This window comes from Bidens hawaiensis, unplaced genomic scaffold, assembly GCF_021521415.1.
Source record: "Bidens hawaiensis isolate Kalapana, Puna unplaced genomic scaffold, B.hawaiensis_p1.1 tig00029317_1, whole genome shotgun sequence".
Classification (NCBI taxonomy): domain Eukaryota; kingdom Viridiplantae; phylum Streptophyta; class Magnoliopsida; order Asterales; family Asteraceae; genus Bidens; species Bidens hawaiensis.
The window spans coordinates 67,523-84,599 of NW_027494844.1; the positions used below are offsets into that span (position 1 = coordinate 67,523).

Genomic DNA, 17,077 nt, shown 5'->3' on the forward strand with positions numbered 1-17,077 from the left:
TTTTTTTATATATTTTTGGGGATTTGACGGTTTTTGTTTTGATGGGTATGAATATAATGGTGATTTTCATTTGGGTAATATATTATCAGAGTCTAAATCGATTCTTGATAATATTATTATTATTACTACTATTATTATCATTATTATCTTCTTGTATGTATTTAAGGCAAATTTGCATATGTTACCATTTTAAGATTTTTGGCATTTTGTTTGTTTTGGGACTGTGGGTCCCACTTGTTTGATCCTATGTTTTTGTATTGTGTCTTCAGTGAAGAAACATTTGGTGCAAGTTGAGGTGGTGACGTGGCAATGGCAGCTTCATCTTCTACAAATGACCCTATGCAGTATTATTTGTATCCACCACCAATTGCTCTATATGAGGATATTATCGCTAGCCGTAATTTATTTTTGGATGTTCTTGGGAAGTTTCATGCTGCTATGGGGACCAAATTCAAGTAACATTTTAACTTTTGTTAAAACCTAGCTGTTATGTGTTTTTTTGATGTTTTTAAGGTTGTTTGGACATGTTTGTTGTAGGATTCCTGTTGTTGGTGGAAGGGATCTAGATTTGCATCGTCTATTTGTGGAAGTTACGGCTCGCGGAGGCATTAGAAAGGTGCATAACCGTAGTATTATACTTCGTACGCAGTGTTTGGATTTGCGTATCTGATCTGAAAGCTGTCGTTTCGCGTATTTTTATACAGTATCTTTTATGTTTCTATATAGTCTTGTATTTTTTAATTTAAAAAATAATAATAATTGAAAAATGAATAATATGTACATATTAAGAAAATTTGATGTGATGCTGACGTGGAGAAAAGAGAGTTACAGTTGGGTGAAGCCCGCATGCATTGCCCGCACTTTTGGTTATTTAACTATTTGATTAAAATTTCAGGTTCTCGAAGAGAAGAAATGGAAGGAAGTGACAAATTGTTTTACCTTTCCGCCTTCTGCTACAAATTCTTCTTTTATATTGAGGAAGTATTATCTGGCACTGGTTCATCATTTTGAACAAGTTTATTATTTTAAGGCTAAAGCATGGACTCCTATTCCTACTGGTCTGTGTTAATTCTAAACTGTTGATATTAATTTGTTATTGTATGGTTTTTTTGTTTAACGTTGTGTTTGTTTAGACGCTTGGCAGATTGCTAAAACCACACCCGCTTCAATATCGGGCACGGTTCTTGTGTTACCTGAAATTCAAGAGACCGCGTTGAAGAGGCAGAATATGATTACAGAAGAAGAGACCGCATTGAGTAAAGGTTATTTTCGTTCTTCTTACACATCTTAACATTACTTAGATTTTGACCAATTTTTGACTCAGGCGCGCTTTTTAATATCGAATTGGATTTTCTTTTTCTGTTTGAAGTTTTAATAGTTAGGTTGTGGGTTGGCATATAATCTAACCCATTTTTGACCCGTTTAACCCATTCTTTTACAACCCACCAACTTGATTAACGCGGTTACAACTTGCTTGTCACCTGCCAACCCATTTAACAGTTAAATGACCAAAATTGACATTTTGTTAGAATAAGATCTGTATTTAACAGAAGGGTAATTCGGTAATTTGATATGTGCTGTTTGATAATCTGCACTGTTTCTGATTTCTAAATAACACTAAAAGGTTTTTTTGTTTATTTGTTTATATGCTTATATTTTTTTCACTTTCTTACCAATTATTAAAAACTGTTAAATGTAACAGAATGCAGGTCCTCTGCACCCGTTAATCGGTTTACCCGTAACCGGTATCCTTGATGGAAAATTTGAAAGTGGGTATCTTTGTACCGTTGCAATAGGCGGAGAACAGTTACAGGGTGTTCTTTATCAAGCTGTGCAAAGCCAAAACCCGTTATACAATATTCCAAACCATGAGGGTCAAGTAACCATGGACCCAACTCAAGGTTTAACTATGCTTAAGTCAAGGCGAAGACGCAGGAAGAAGTCTGAAATTAGAAAGCGTGATCCTGCTCACCCGAAACCTAACCGAAGTGGTTATAATTTCTTTTTTGCTGAACATCACGCGAGGCTAAAGTCATTGCATACGGGCAAAGATCGAGCAGTTAGTAGGATGATTGGTGAAGATTGGAATAAGTTAACCGAGTCTGAAAAGGCGGTAAGTAAAAACGTTTGATTTTTTTTAAAATAGTTAATAGTTAATGTGCAAGACTACAAAAGTTATAATTGTTACAATGATTTTCTGATTTTTAACCCGTTATCGATAAAATATAACTTGAATTGACCCGTTTAAGTATACGGGTTGATATGAGGGATCTTTTCTTGTGTTAAGTAAGTTAATTGTCAAAAAGTTTTAATTTATGTTTTTGTATAAATGGTTAATGTGCAAGATTACAAAATTATATTATTCTGGTTAAATAATTATATTTTGTGTAAATAATTAATGTGCAGGATTACAAGGTTATATTATTTCAATAGTTTTTTAATTTTTGACAAAGGGATTTAAGAGGTTTTAAGCATTTAAAAGTTTTTTTTAACTTTTTTTTTGTTACCTTTTGAATTGTTATAGATGAAATATAAATTGAATCGACCCATTTAAGTAAACGGGTTGAAATGACTGTTTTTGCCCGTGTCAAATAGCTTAATTGCCAATAAGTAATTATCTGTTTGTCTAAATAGTTAATGTGCCAGATTACAAAAGTATACCATTCTGGTTACTGATTTTCTATTATTATATTTCAATAGTTTTCTAGTTTTTGACAACAGTGATTTAAGAGGTTTTATGCAATTAAATGTTAAATTACTTAGTGGTCAAAAGGTTTTGATGTTTTTTTAAAACAATTAATGTGCAATATTACAAGAGTATGCTATTTCTATTATTGGTTAATAAAGAGTTATATTATTTCCATAATGATTCACATTTTGACAAGGCATTTAAAAGGTTTCATGCATTTAAATTTCAAATAAGTTAATCATCAAAAACTTTTAATTTTTTGTATATATAATCAATGTGCAACATTACGAGAGTATACTATCTCTATTATTGACTACAAACTTATATTATTTTAGTAGTATTCCCTTTTTTTACCAAGGGATTAAGGAGATTTTATGAATATAAGTTTTAAATACTTAATTTTCAAAAAGTTTTAATATTTTTCTCTAAATAATTAATGTGCAAGTTTACGAAAGTATACTATTCTGATTATTTATTACAAAGTTATATTCTTTCAATAATTTTCCTATTTTTGACAAAGAGGTTTAAGAGGTTTTATGCATTTAAATGTTCCATAATTTTATTAATTATATATATATATATATATATATATATATAGTCAATGTGCAAGATTTTAAATGTATACTATTCTGGTTTAGTATTAAATTTTGTATGAATAGTTAATGTGCAAGATTACAAAGTTATGTGATTTTAATAGTTTTCTAATTTTTGACAAAGGGTTTCAAAGGGTTTTAACCATATAGTTTTTTTGTATAAATAATTAATTTGCAATATTACAAAAAATTAATATTTCAATGATTTTCTGATATTTGACAAAGGGGTTTGGGAGGTTTTATGAATTTAAAAGACTTTTAAACTTTATTTTCTACGTGTTGACCCGTTATAGATGAATATAACTCAAACCGACCCGTTTGAGATAGCGGGCATGACCAATTTTTTTATAATGAATTTATTTTTCAGGTTTACCAGGAAAAGGCAGTTAAAGATAAAGAACGATACCGAAGTGAAATGGAGAACTATAAAGAGGGTGTTAAAAGAGGTCAAAATTTAACCACTTCAACTCCTTTGCAACAACAATATCTTACAGTGAACTCAAATATTGAAATCAACGGTGCCAATTCTCATAAACTTAACGAAAACGAGCCGAATTCCCAGTATTGTGACGATGATGACGAAAGCAGCTTTGAAGGTGATGGTGAGGAAATTTCAGGTAAGATCTTTAATCTTGAAATGGGAGCTGAAAACATTGACCAGGTGGGCCAACAAAGGTCAACACCTGTTGTGACTGAACCGTTAGTTTATGAAAATGAGTTAACGCGTATCCAAGAGAATGATTCACAGAGAGTTAAAAAGATACCTGATATGAATGATGAGATTAAGAAAAATCATCCGATCATCAAGATCAAGATTTGGAAATGTTTGATGAAAACGGGCCGTTAATGAAGGCAGAAATTTGGAGAGTTTGAGGTAAAAGATTGTTTCTTGATGAAGACCCAAGTTTTGATAGCAGACATGAGTGTTATGTTTTGGTTGGTTTCTTTAAAATCAGTTGTCCTTTTGTTTTCTTTTAATTATTTTTTTTGGTTATTTTAAAATTTTCGATTTGTTATGTTTTCGTTGGCCGGTAGCAGTCTTTGTTCAGTCAGAAACACAATCTTTTGCTATGAATTTTAATTTGGTCAAATTGGCTTGTTTTGTTCTTGTGTATTGAGAATATGTAAAACCACATGACTTTTATTATTTAAGCATGTCAATGGGCTGGGTCGGGTCGGGTCTTATATATCTATTTAGGTTAGTTCTGTTAAGGGTCAAGTCATGATTAGTGAACAAATGCAATGGGTCTAGATCATGGACCATTTTTTGGCAATGGGTCATATTAGGTCAACACTGGTCAAATGGTTTTGAATGCTATGACTTTAGTTGACCGATTTGAGGACAATGCATCAGGGTAGGCGACATGCAACGATCCCATGAGGAGGCGATGTATGCCTTAGGCGGCTGGATCGTTCATCTGCCGACTGCCGCCTTATCTATTGGGTGATTGTTATGCAAGAGGAGGCTTGGAGATGATAAAAGAAGTTGAGAGACCATGGAGGTGACTGAAATTCTAATTTTTAAAATAAAACCCAAATATGAATGCTACTCTTTTGTTTTTATCCATGATTTTTTCAGAATGCTGCTTTATAAATTTGTATCATGAGTTGGGCGAGTTGTTTAGTGAGTCCCTGCCTAAATTTTAATAAGCGTGCATTCTGTACAAGAGGTAGCGCACATTCTGTACAAGAGATGCAGTTGATGCTCAAAAAGCGTACGAAAAAAATGGTCAAATGATCAAGTGAGGCGCTCACCTCATGTACTCATTGACTTTTTGTGTAGCGGAATGTTGTACAACACCACTTTTAGTCTTTACATGTAGGTAACTTATACACTTAATTTAATAATGTATTCTAGGTTTATTGGTGACCTCATAAGAGGTTATGACACTATTCAAGTAATAAAAAAAAGATTTAATCATTTTCACCCCACAACAACCCCAAACCTTGGTCACAGCCCACTTTTAAATTAAATATTTCTTTTCTTTTTTCTCTTTCAAGCAATTTGCTTTTTATATAATTTGATTTTTATATAATTATTTATATGAGAAAGGTTCATGTACATTTTAATCTTAACATGAGAACGTAGGCAATAATATTAATTTATAAAAAAATAAGAACGTAATAAACAATACCAGCTACAATACCAATCTACATAAACAATGATTTATAATAACAAAGAAAAAAAACCTAAAAATTACAACAAAAGAATCACATCAAGAACAAAATAATAACAGAAAATACCAACAAATACTTATAACAACAAAAGAAAAAAATCTAATAATATAAACAAAATACAAATTAGCAAATACTTATAACGTCTCATAATCGAAAATTAGAAAATACGAACAAAAAATAACAGCAACCACCTATAAAAATAAACCTAAAGATAATAGCAAATTGGTTCTTACTGTTTTTATGTTAAAAATAAAATGTATTTGATCATGTTTCTTATTTATATTATTTAACTTATTTTAAATATTTAAAAACACAGTCTGGTTTAGTTTATTTTTATGAACATTTTCATATAAATTTTATGAAAAAACGAAGCACTTTAAAAATATTTACTTTTTAATATTATTATATGTAAAATTGTGTTTTGTTAATACTTGTAAAAATTCTAGGATTTTTTTTTGTAGAATTACGATATTATCTTTTCTTAATAATTTTTTATATTTAAAATAATATTGTTTAAAAAATAAACATTTTTTCTAGTTTTAATAAAATTTATAGAATAAATTAAAACTTAATAAGATATATGTATTAAAATAATTGATTTGGGTTGTGTTGATTGTGAATAAAAATGAAAAGTTGGGTTAGGTTCACTTATGTATGTAGAAGAGAGATGAATCAGATTTTTATTAAAAAGTTGGGTTGGGTTATTAAATTAGTCTTAGGGTGTGTTTGTTTGGGGTTTGAATGGGTCAATGGGCTAACTGGGTCAGACTCCAGACTATTTATTTCATAAAAGGATTACATTTGAATGGCTCAGTAAGTCTCTTAGCGATTCAGATTAGAAACATCGTCGATCGAAAAAGATACCAAATTACTCACACACATGACCATCGCTCATTCCTTCCTCTCTTCAGGCCACCCAAGCACAACACCAGCATCCTTGCTCGATTACAGCCCGATTCCAAGCACAAACAAGTATGATTTTTTGTGATAAACTTATTATACAATATGTATCATAACTGTGGTATGTTGGCTTGTAAATAAGCTAGGTGTGTTGAAGCTTAAAAGGCAACAGACAAACTCAAACAGATGCAAAAAGACGACTTTTCAAATGTGCAATCCAAGTACCGTGAAATTTTGAAGACTTTGAAGACCGCTATTTATTTGTTAGTCCTTTATTTTTTGGTTTAATATCTGGATATGTTTTAGATTTTGTTAGAATGAGATGTTTAGTCTTGGTTGTACTTGTGTAGATTGAGCTTGTTACTACAAGTTATGGTTTGGTTGGTTGTAAGTTTTTTTTATTTGGTTTTGGTGTATTTTGGATTTGGTTAGTTATAATAAAAGTTTGTTTTAAAATGTATTTTGATTGGTTTATAATTAAAGTTTGGTCATTTAGTACAGTTATTAAGAACTTTGATTATACAAATACATGTCATTTAGCACAAAATAGTTTAGAGAGGTAAAATAATCATATGCACAGTCATTTTGAGGTCCATACAAACAACATATTCTGATTCAGCATTTACTGATCAGAGTTTGTTAATCATTCAAATCTCTTAATAATTTAGCACTTAATAGTTTAATACTTACCAAACAACACCATAACTATTGATAGTGTATTCTAGAGTTTTATTATTTATCTAATTGGTTTAATATCTCATTTCCCCTGGTACGTAAGATTGCTGTCCAATTTCATAAGTGGGCCCCAATTCTTGCTCCAAAGATGCTTAAACTTAAAAGTGGGTCCATGAAAATCCTGAAATTAGAAGTGACTATGACAATCATAAAATCCTATATTTAATCCCCCTACCCCCCTATATAATAAAAAAAGAACTCTTGAGACACTTGTCCTCCTCTCACCAGCCATGTACACGTGTCAATCATAGAAGGCGTCTGCTGAGTTAGCAACCAAAGAGGTTGTATATGCTCCCCTTGGACCACCCGTAATGGGTGAGTTTTGTGTAGAACGCGGCGGGTACACCGCCCCCCTGCGTTATAAGATTTTTTTTTTCTACGTTGTGTACAAAACGTGGGTGATGGCAAAAAATCGAAAAAATGGACCGTTGAATGTTACCGTTGGTGATTAAATAAAAAAAAATTAATTTCTTTATCTATTAGACCAACTAATTCCCAATCAAAACTTATCAAATTTATAAAAATTCTCCAACTCTATAATTCCTTTACACCAAATTCACTATATATATGGATCCTCCATCTATATATAAACAGTTTTTCGGGCCCGACCAAGAAGCCCGACGTGGAGGAGGAACAGGCGGTTACGAGTGCGATTATGCTCACGACACAGTATATGAGTTCCGTTATGGGTGCGATTAAAACGACGATGAGAACGACGAGGACGAGGGCGAAGACGACGAAGAGGGCGAAGACGACGACGAATAGTTTTTTTTTTTTATTTTCTTGAAATATTTATTTAATAAAATATTATTGTTATTTGATTATTCTTATTAAAAATTAAAAAAAAGCAAAAGTGTAAAAGTGACTGGACGCCACGTGACGCATAACACCTGGATGTGGAGAGTTATGACTAAAGCCTGTTTTTATACAAAACCATAACTCTGACTGAACAACACCGGACCAAGCTTTATGACTACGCATGGTTTTAAATCTTCCTATGGAAGTTACACATTTATCAAGGGTTCTTCATCGGAACTCCATTCAAAATTCAAATTTCAAACGTTGCAAAAACCCTACCTAATCTTCTACACCTTTTCCTCTGCTTCATGGGATCTTATTATCTTCGAATCTGGCATCTGTTCGAGGTATGTTCTAGACTGTGTATTTTAGTATCTAATTTGTGAATAGTTGTAGTTTTCGTGCAAATAATTTATGTTTGAATTTGAATTGAAAAACCTAAACATCCCAGATCCTAATAAAACCATATCCTTTGCTCGGTGGTTGGTTTCCAGCAGTTAGTTGGGGGGTTTTGAGGTAAAGTCCCTACCTCTACTCTTTTATTAAGTTTAATTTGTGTTTGATGATTTCAGCTTTTAGGGTTTATATCATTTCTAGGAATCTACAGATTTCGAAGATGAATTTCTGATTGTGTTTATAGCTTTCCAACAAGCATAGGTACAAGGATCTCTTAACAAAATTTATGTATCATTGTTAATATAATTAAACTAATTTATATGCTATTAACTTTTGTTCATCAAATTTTGACCAGACCCGAAACAAACATTCACGAGTTTGGCTTCAAATACAGAACAAGTTGTGAGTTGCCTTCAGTCTCAGGTCTTTAAATGCAACCACTTCACAAGTTTTTCATTTGGTACACATCATACATATCGTTCCATTGTGCACTTAAAATTCGATTTGTGCAGTTCATGTACATTGTGAAAAACCTGTGCCATTGTAGGCGATTAAAATTGTGTTTAAAGCAGTTGAAAATCTTTTTCTTCCGGCATACTTGAAATGAATCTATTAGGATTCAATTGTTTTTTTCGTTGTATTATTGTATCTTGGGAATAATGGCTATTGTAATTGGGCTCTAAGTTGTGTTTGATGATCTTTCGAGTTTTGCAGGGGATGTTTGGGTGAACTTTTGAAACTTGCGTGTTTGCTTTTTGAAAAGCAAAAGTAATTTTGAAAAGCTCAATTTTGAAGCTTTGACTGAGCTTTGTCAAATACCTTTTTGCTAAGCAAATTTTATAAACTCACCCAAACACCCCTCTTAGATGTGCAAGTCTATGGGAGATAATGTAATGTAGGATACATTCGGAGGAAGAGGATGAAAGAATGGATGAAGATAGTAAGTTGCTAATTTTGGAAGAATAATTTACCATCATTGTTAGTTTTAATCTATATTACAGAACTTTCTTTTCTGGTTTTAAAATAACACTTAATAGTTTTGCAAATTCAGCATGACACACTTCAGTATGCGTTTTTTGATGGAAGTCATACAGGTGGCAATATTGACCTGTGTAGTTATGACTTCGGTTTTTATTTTTCTCAAACGAGTTAATAATTGAACAATCATTTGTTCCGGTAATTAAATTTTTGTTTGGTAAGTTATCTATTTTTTTAGTAGGTTAAATATTACTACTACTGATGTAATCAACTTTTTGTTATTTTTTTTAATTTTCTTTATCAAATCTCTTCTATTATCTAATGGTGTTTTGAAAATATGATTCATTTCATTGTCGAAATCCAACGGGTTGCTGCAATTGTGAAGAATAATCCATAAAATGCTGCAAAGGTAGTTTTTTCTTGAGTACTGGATGCTATTATTAATTCTTTATTTACTAATTTGTTTCCTAATTCTTGATATGTGTATATGGTTAGGGGTCTGATCAAATTAGCAGATTAGTGACCAAAGAAAATATGGTACAAAATTAGCAGATGGTGTTTCGTATGTAACATTAAAATTAGCAATGGAAAGTATGGAAACGGGTGACCAGCTAATTATATGCTTTTGCGGAGTTACCGGAATACCAAAGAGAGTAATGGGAGCGTTTGAGGGCATTCACAACTTTATTTTGAGGTTATGCCTGCTCTTCTTTTTTTTTTATGGATTACATGAAAGGCAATCATGTAATATATGATTATTTACTAAATAAGAATAAATATATGTAATAAATGATTCTTTTCTGGTTACATGCTTGAATGATGGTTATAATGATTCATGGTTGGATGAACTTTATATGTTCTTTGATCTGATGTCATGAGTTTTTAATAGTGTTTTTTTTTTAATTTTCAATTCAAATTTAAATACATATGGAGTCGAGTTTTTGATGTTGTGACTACTTAAAGTCAACCATGAGTTATGTCATGTTGTCATTGTAAGTTAAGACGATAAATTAGATTGGTACCAACATCTAGAGGTGCATAAATTAGGTGTTTTTATAGTCAACAAAGTAAAGAATTGTGTTGGATAGAACAAGTTCATGGTATAGTTGTGTTTTTGACCGGTTCGGTTTTGGTTTATTGTTCAAACGTAATTATGTAATTAATAGTAAAGTTAATGTTTGTTCAAGAATGTCTTAATGTCAATTCTCTACATTCTCTTTACCACCGACCTTTGATCTGTTTTGGTTGATCGTGTTATACAAGTAAATATTATATCGGGAAGTGACATTGACTACTTTGATATCTACACACAAAAACTTCACCTTAAGTTACAAAGAAGATGATTCTCGCTTGCCTATGTGTTTGTTGACCATAAACAAGAGTTAAGGAATAAAGACAATCACTATCAAGAGTTGATTTGTTTTGACGTATATTTTACACAAGGTTAATTGCTTGCATTATCAATAGTAAGGATGAGACAACCTCAAAGTTGTCTTATATATTGACGGAATATTTCAAATACATCGAATGCTGTATGAAAAAAAATATTTTTAAATTTGTAATAAGTTTTTAAATATTTTTTTTATCTTTTATGTTATGTTTAAGCTATTTGGTTACATATATTAATATATATTTCATTTTTAGAATCTCAAAGGTTATATTTATTAAAATGCTTTAAAAATATTTTTTACAACCAGTGTGTCACACGGGCATATAGACTAGTTATATATAAAGTCAAACCCTTTAAATAACAATTGCTTTTATCAACAACTTAATACTAGCATACCAATACAAAAACCTGAAATCAATTAAATTCACCAAAAATTAAAAGAAGAAAAAAATAAAGCAAAAATGCAACAGCTTTGCAAAATAAAATAATTATCAAATTTACTGGTGCTAAACAGATTGTGTTTGCATGTTAGCAAGTGACATGGCACCCGTTTAGCTAATCATGTTTACGGGTTCGTCTTGTCCTGGAACTAATCAGAACCCGTTTAACCTTGAACGTGACGTGAACCTGATTAGTTATGAATCAATAACTAGAAGAGCATCCCAAATCATATCCATATCCAAAGATGGCATGCGACTCAACCGAACCCCTTCAACACCATCCGACTCCCCCGCTTTAATCGGTTTCTTATCATCTCCATTATGAAATTCACAACCCGCACAATTACTAGTCACTAAACTTTCCGACAGCCCGATTTCCGAACCCGAGGGTGACACAACATTACCCTTATTATTACTTGATAAAGCTTGCAACTTTGCTTCAAGAAGAGCTTTAGTGTGGCAATTTAACGAATTACCCATCAACTGGTTTCTCATATCTGGAAAGTTTAAATGTGCATAATCACCCCATAGCAAATAAGCAGCCGTGTCGTAGGCAAATGCGGCTTCTTCTGCTGTTTCAAACGTCCCAAGCCACACGCGGGTCCGGTTTCTTGGTAAACGGATTTCCGCCACCCATTTCCCCCAATGTCTTTGTCTTACCCCTCTAAACAACTTCCTTGGTGAACAAATAGAAGTCTTTCCGAGTGTAGTATCGACATTTCGCCTCCTAGTATGCTTCATTGGCTGACTTTTGATTGCCCTCAGCTGGTAATTAACCACCCGAGCCTTTTGACGGGTGGTTCACCAAGTTTTGTGGGTTACGGGTTGTTCAAGCCACAAAAGGTGTTCAAAAGTTCATAATATTGTGTGTTCAAGCTTCGGGTGTTAAAGTTTGTGTGTTGTTTGTTGAAGATTCAAGAGTTAAAAGCTTCAAAAATTCAAAATTTGATACTTAAAAGTGTTAAAATATGGAAGTTTGTTAAGATCCATAAAGTGTCAAAAGTGATTGAAGTGACTTTCATAGGATAGGAAATCTTCAAAAAGGTGGCAGAAAGTACCTTTTGTACTTTCCACAAGTATAGTCTTCAATCGAATGGAACAACGTGTATTCGAATTGAATCTCCTATTCTAATCGAGTCCAAGTTGTAATCTAATCGAATCTAAGACTAATCGAATGGAATTGAGTCAACTTAATCGAATCGAATTCCAAAAGTAATCTAATCGAATCTCAAACATAATCGAATCGAGTCCAGATTCCATTCTAATCGAATCTTAACCTAATAGAATCAAATAGACATTCGATTAGATTAGACCATTCGATTAGACTATAATCTTATTCGATTAGATTTATCCATTCGATTAGATTATCAAGCCGTTCAATTACTTCGTACTTAAACCATTTTCATAGAAGCTGTTCTACATTCTTTACCCTACATTCAATGACATTACATTCGATTACTCCATACTTGTGTTTTGGGCAGAATCTGCTGTGGTTGTGTTTGAACTTAAAGTTGTTTAAGCAATGGAAAATCCAAATGAGGAAGTTAGAAATGAGGCTGTGAGAAGCTACATGATCTTTGAGAACGAGGCAGGAAATAGTAATATGCCTCCAAAGTTGATGAATTTGGATAATGACTTTGAGGAATTCAAGTGGAGGTTTAAGAACTACATTAGGATTCTTGATTATAATCTCTTTAGACCTATTGAGTAAGGTCCATATACTCCCACAACTACCACTCATGATGGTCAAGTTCCTAAGCCCGTGACTGCCTATGATGATATTGATAGAAAGAACTTTAGTGATGATCAAAAGGCCTTTGGTGTTTTTAGTGTTTGCCTATCACGTAAAACTGCACAAACTTTGAGAGACCACACTACAGCTAAAGGACTTTGGGATGCTTTGGTAAGCAAATTTGAAGGAAACATTGAGATGCAGAACAACAAGAAAGGTATGCTAAAGGGAGAATACAACATGTTCAACCATGTACAAGGGGAATCAGTTGCCAACCTCATTCATAGATTTGAAACATTAGTTACCAAAATCAAGAGTGCTGGAATTGATTTTGATCAAAATGAAATCAATAACAAGCTGCTTAACTCCCTTCCATATGCTTGGAATAGTAGTGTGATCACAATCAAGAGAACTACTAATCTGCAAATTACCACCCTTGCTGACTTGACTTCCATTATCAAGTCATTCGAGATGGATGAAAAATTAAGGATGGGTAAATCACATTAGTTCTCTCACTCAAGCCGGTATAGCTAATGGATCAGGTGTAAGCACAACATTCCTAAGTCAAGCACACCCTACTGCTCACATTGTCAATTCTGCCCTCAAGACTACCGCCGCACCTCAAGCACCATCAAACTCAAGTTCCTTTCAAGATGCAGTCGACAAAGCCGTTGCACAAGCCTTAAAGGCTCATGGGATCAAGACATCAACAAGCTATCAAGCTCACTCTGCCCCTTAGACCATTTCAGCCAATGAATCCAACATGGCACTGTTTGTTTCATGCCTTTATGGCAAGCCATGAGGAGTTGTTGCAAGGAAAGCTGCTTCCTCCTTCCTTTGAGCAAGGAGATCTCCCGAGATCAACAAGAAGGATCTCAAGAAAATGGACATCAAGTACTAGATGGCCATGGCTGTTCACAGAGCTTCCAACTTCATGAAAAAGTATGGGAAGAACAATATCAAAAATTTTGATGGGAAGAATATTGGGTTTGAGAAAGACAAGCTGCGTTGCTACAACTGCAACGAAACATGTACTTTGCAAGAGAATGCACCTATCCACCGATGGCTGTTAATGACATCAAAATCAACGAGATGTCTGACAATGAGGGTGTTAGAAGACATGACAAGAGGCCAATTCCAAATTACTCCTCGAAGTCAAGAATCCCAAGAATCAGTCAAGGAAGCTCATCTAAGGGAAACTTCGAGTCGAGCTCAGAGGCCATGATTACAAGAACAGCTGAATCAACTCAACCAGATTGAGAGGATGACCAATTGGAAGAGCAAAAGAATCCACTGACCTTTGCTGGAATGGCCTTCACTCAAGCAAGCACTTCATCAAGCCTTGCTGCTGGAGCACCTGCACCTACCTCTGTCATTCCCGAGGTACACAAACTTTGCTCACAAGCTTGTATTGTTAAAGTTATGCACTATAGAACTCATAGTGCTGCAATAATAGATGAAAATCTTAGCCTTAGATGCCAGAACGATGATATAAGAAAAGCTGAAAAGATTTATGCCACTAGGATTAAAACTCACAATAATGATATGGCTAAGCTTAATGAAAAAATTTTCCAAGCTGAAAAACTAGCAGAACATCATGTAAGACGTGTTGTTGAATTAAATTCTCAAATTGATAAATTAGAGCTAGATTTAGTCCAAAGGAAAATAGCCATTCAAAAATTCGAGTTATCTTCTTATAAGCTTAATGTTATAATTGGGGAACAGATTGGGGTAAAAGTAAAGACTGGAATAGGTTATGATCATACTGCTATTCCACCTCCTTTTAATGATAACTATACCAGTCTTCCTCACTTTATTTTTAACACCCCACCAGAGGATGAAATGTTATATGGTATTGGTCACGTGCCAAAACCAAAGATATTTGTTCCTGATGTTCCAAAGACTGTTGATCCAATTTTTCCATCAATTAGTCCTAATGGTAGTACATCTTCTTCAGCAGGTTGTGTAGAAGAAAGTGATTGCGTGGAAACGAACAAGGGTTTTGGAGACAAACGGACTTTAAATTCACTTTTTGATTCATGTGTGAATCTAAATCATCAATTGATAACACGGTCTGTAATAATAATACATTGAAAATTTTTTTGAACAATTATGTATCTTGTAAGAGTGTTGATGTTGGCACTTCTTTTGATAATATGAATGAAAATGATGTTTCTACTTCAGATAGTGATTGTGAAACTGTTTTTGATGAGATTTTTTATAATAGAAAAGCACAATAAAAGGTGTCGGTTGAGATAAACAAACCTAGTTGTTCATCAAGAAACTGTAAAGTAGAGGGAGATAAAGTTAAGGAAAATTGTTTTGAAAATGAAACACCAAGTACCTCAAGTATATATGTACCACCACATAAAAATAATTTTTTCCAATCAACAAGTCAACTTTATCATCCTCAATTATATAATCAGTTTGATAACAGCTACTATGGGAGTCATCAACAAAATCATATTTATTCATTCTACTCAAATGTTTTTAATGATCGGGGTTATGAATCATATAATTTGTTTGTTCCTTTCCAAGCATCACCTTATTCACCACAGCCTATGTATGATAGTTCTGACGAGTTCTATAGGGATAACAGAAAAAGACTTTTTTATGTTTGTGGTAACCCATCTCACCTTGCAATACATTGCAAGAACTGGCATAGAAAGCAACGTGAGATGAACAGTCAGTTTAATCGATTTCGTTCCAGAGCTACACCAAGCTCTAGAACAAGAAATGATCGATCTGATAGTTCTGCCTGTGAAATGGATGTGCGATCCAGAAATAAGAAAAGCAGTAAACCTCTTTTCTGGATAACCAAAAGGGAGAGAGCAAAAAGGAATTCTAAGACTAAAAGTCAAGGAATTCATCAAAAAGAAATCAGAAAAAAAACCCTTCTAAAATCAGGAAACCAACACGTGCATGGATTCCTAAGGACTGTTCTTCTGATTCTGGCACGTCCCAAAACTTCATAATTGATGACATGGCAATAAAAGATAGTAATTGTGTGGTAAACCTTTCCGAGACAGTTAAGTCTCGGGAAACCATGTCTAATTAATTGTTAATGTGTGTAGGGTCAGTCAAGAAGATCTGTCAAAAGTATTTGGTACCTAGACAGTGGCTGCACCCGACACATGACGGGAGACAAGTCCTTACTATTCGACGTTAAACCGTTTAACGGTGGACACGTTTCTTTCGTCGGACACAAAACGTGAAAGAGTGTCAAATGGGATCATGACGTTTAATGACGTCAATTTGGTGGAACAACTAAACCACAATCCGCTAAGTGTCTCACAAATCTATGATCGACAGTACTCCACGCTATTCACTGAGAATGAATGCTTGATTCTCAAACCAGGTTTCAAAGTCCCAGAAGAATGAATATTGATGCGTACTCCGAGGCATAATGACGCTTATATATTGGATATGAATAGCCCTTACTCACGTAAAACTGCTTCATGTTTACTATTTAAGGCCTCGAAGAATGACTCATCTCTATGGCATAAACGTCTTGGCCATGTAAATTTCAAAAACTTAAACAAATTGGTCAAAGGTGAGCATGTGAGGGGATTGCCTGTTAAATCTTTCTCTTGCATTGAAAAATGTATTCATGCTCTAAATGCAAGCAACACAAGCTCCCTCACAGGCCTATGACGATTAACTCCATAGATTCCATTCTTCAGCTGTTACATATGGATTTGTTTGGTGCTATCCATCCATTGGCAATTGGCCGAAAAGTCCATTGTCCTGTGATTACTGATGACCTTTCTCGTTTCAGCTGGACATTCCTTTGAGGGCGTAAGGATGAAACCGCTCAATTTCTGATCAAGTTCATTACATTAGTGGAGAAGCAGACGGACATGAAGGTGAAATGTATAAGAAGCGATAACGGAACCGAGTTTGCAACATAACTATGAATGACTTTTGAAGTTCGAATGGAATAGGACGCCACTCAGTGCACCTTACACCCCCACAACAAAATGGTGTAGCTGAACGTCGAAACCGAACACTGATTGAAGCAGCTCGAACAATGTTGTTAGACTCCAAGCTTCCTCTGTTCTTTTGGGTGAAGTAATCAATGCTGCTTGTTTCATTCAGAACCGTGTGATAATAAATAAGTGCTTAAAGAAGACTCCATATGAAGTCTACTACAAGACAAATGTGCAAGTCAACTATTTAAAGACCTTTGGATGCCCCTGCACCCTGCTCCATACCGATGCTCAACCTGATCTAAAATTTGCTGAAAAG

The 17,077-nt window shown here is 33.8% G+C and overlaps 1 protein-coding gene and 1 pseudogene across 2 annotated transcripts; one reads left to right on the plus strand and one right to left on the minus strand.

The window, feature by feature from the left end:
- Positions 1-202: 202 nt before the first annotated feature.
- LOC143578676 (high mobility group B protein 15-like) lies at positions 203-4,266 on the plus strand (annotated as a pseudogene). Its single transcript, XR_013143315.1, has 6 exons — positions 203-455; positions 538-616; positions 896-1,058; positions 1,134-1,262; positions 1,710-2,113; positions 3,650-4,266. The product of XR_013143315.1 is annotated as a high mobility group B protein 15-like (transcript).
- Positions 4,267-11,260: 6,994 nt separating this feature from the next.
- On the minus strand, positions 11,261-12,503 carry LOC143578671 (ethylene-responsive transcription factor ERF062-like). The gene is made up of 2 exons (XM_077062167.1): positions 12,495-12,503; positions 11,261-11,883 (listed from the first exon to the last, which is right to left on the minus strand). The coding sequence occupies exons 1-2, from the start codon at positions 12,501-12,503 to the stop codon at positions 11,293-11,295; spliced, it is 600 nt and encodes a 199-aa protein (XP_076918282.1). The 3' UTR covers positions 11,261-11,292.
- Between the last annotated feature and the right edge of the window lie 4,574 nt (positions 12,504-17,077).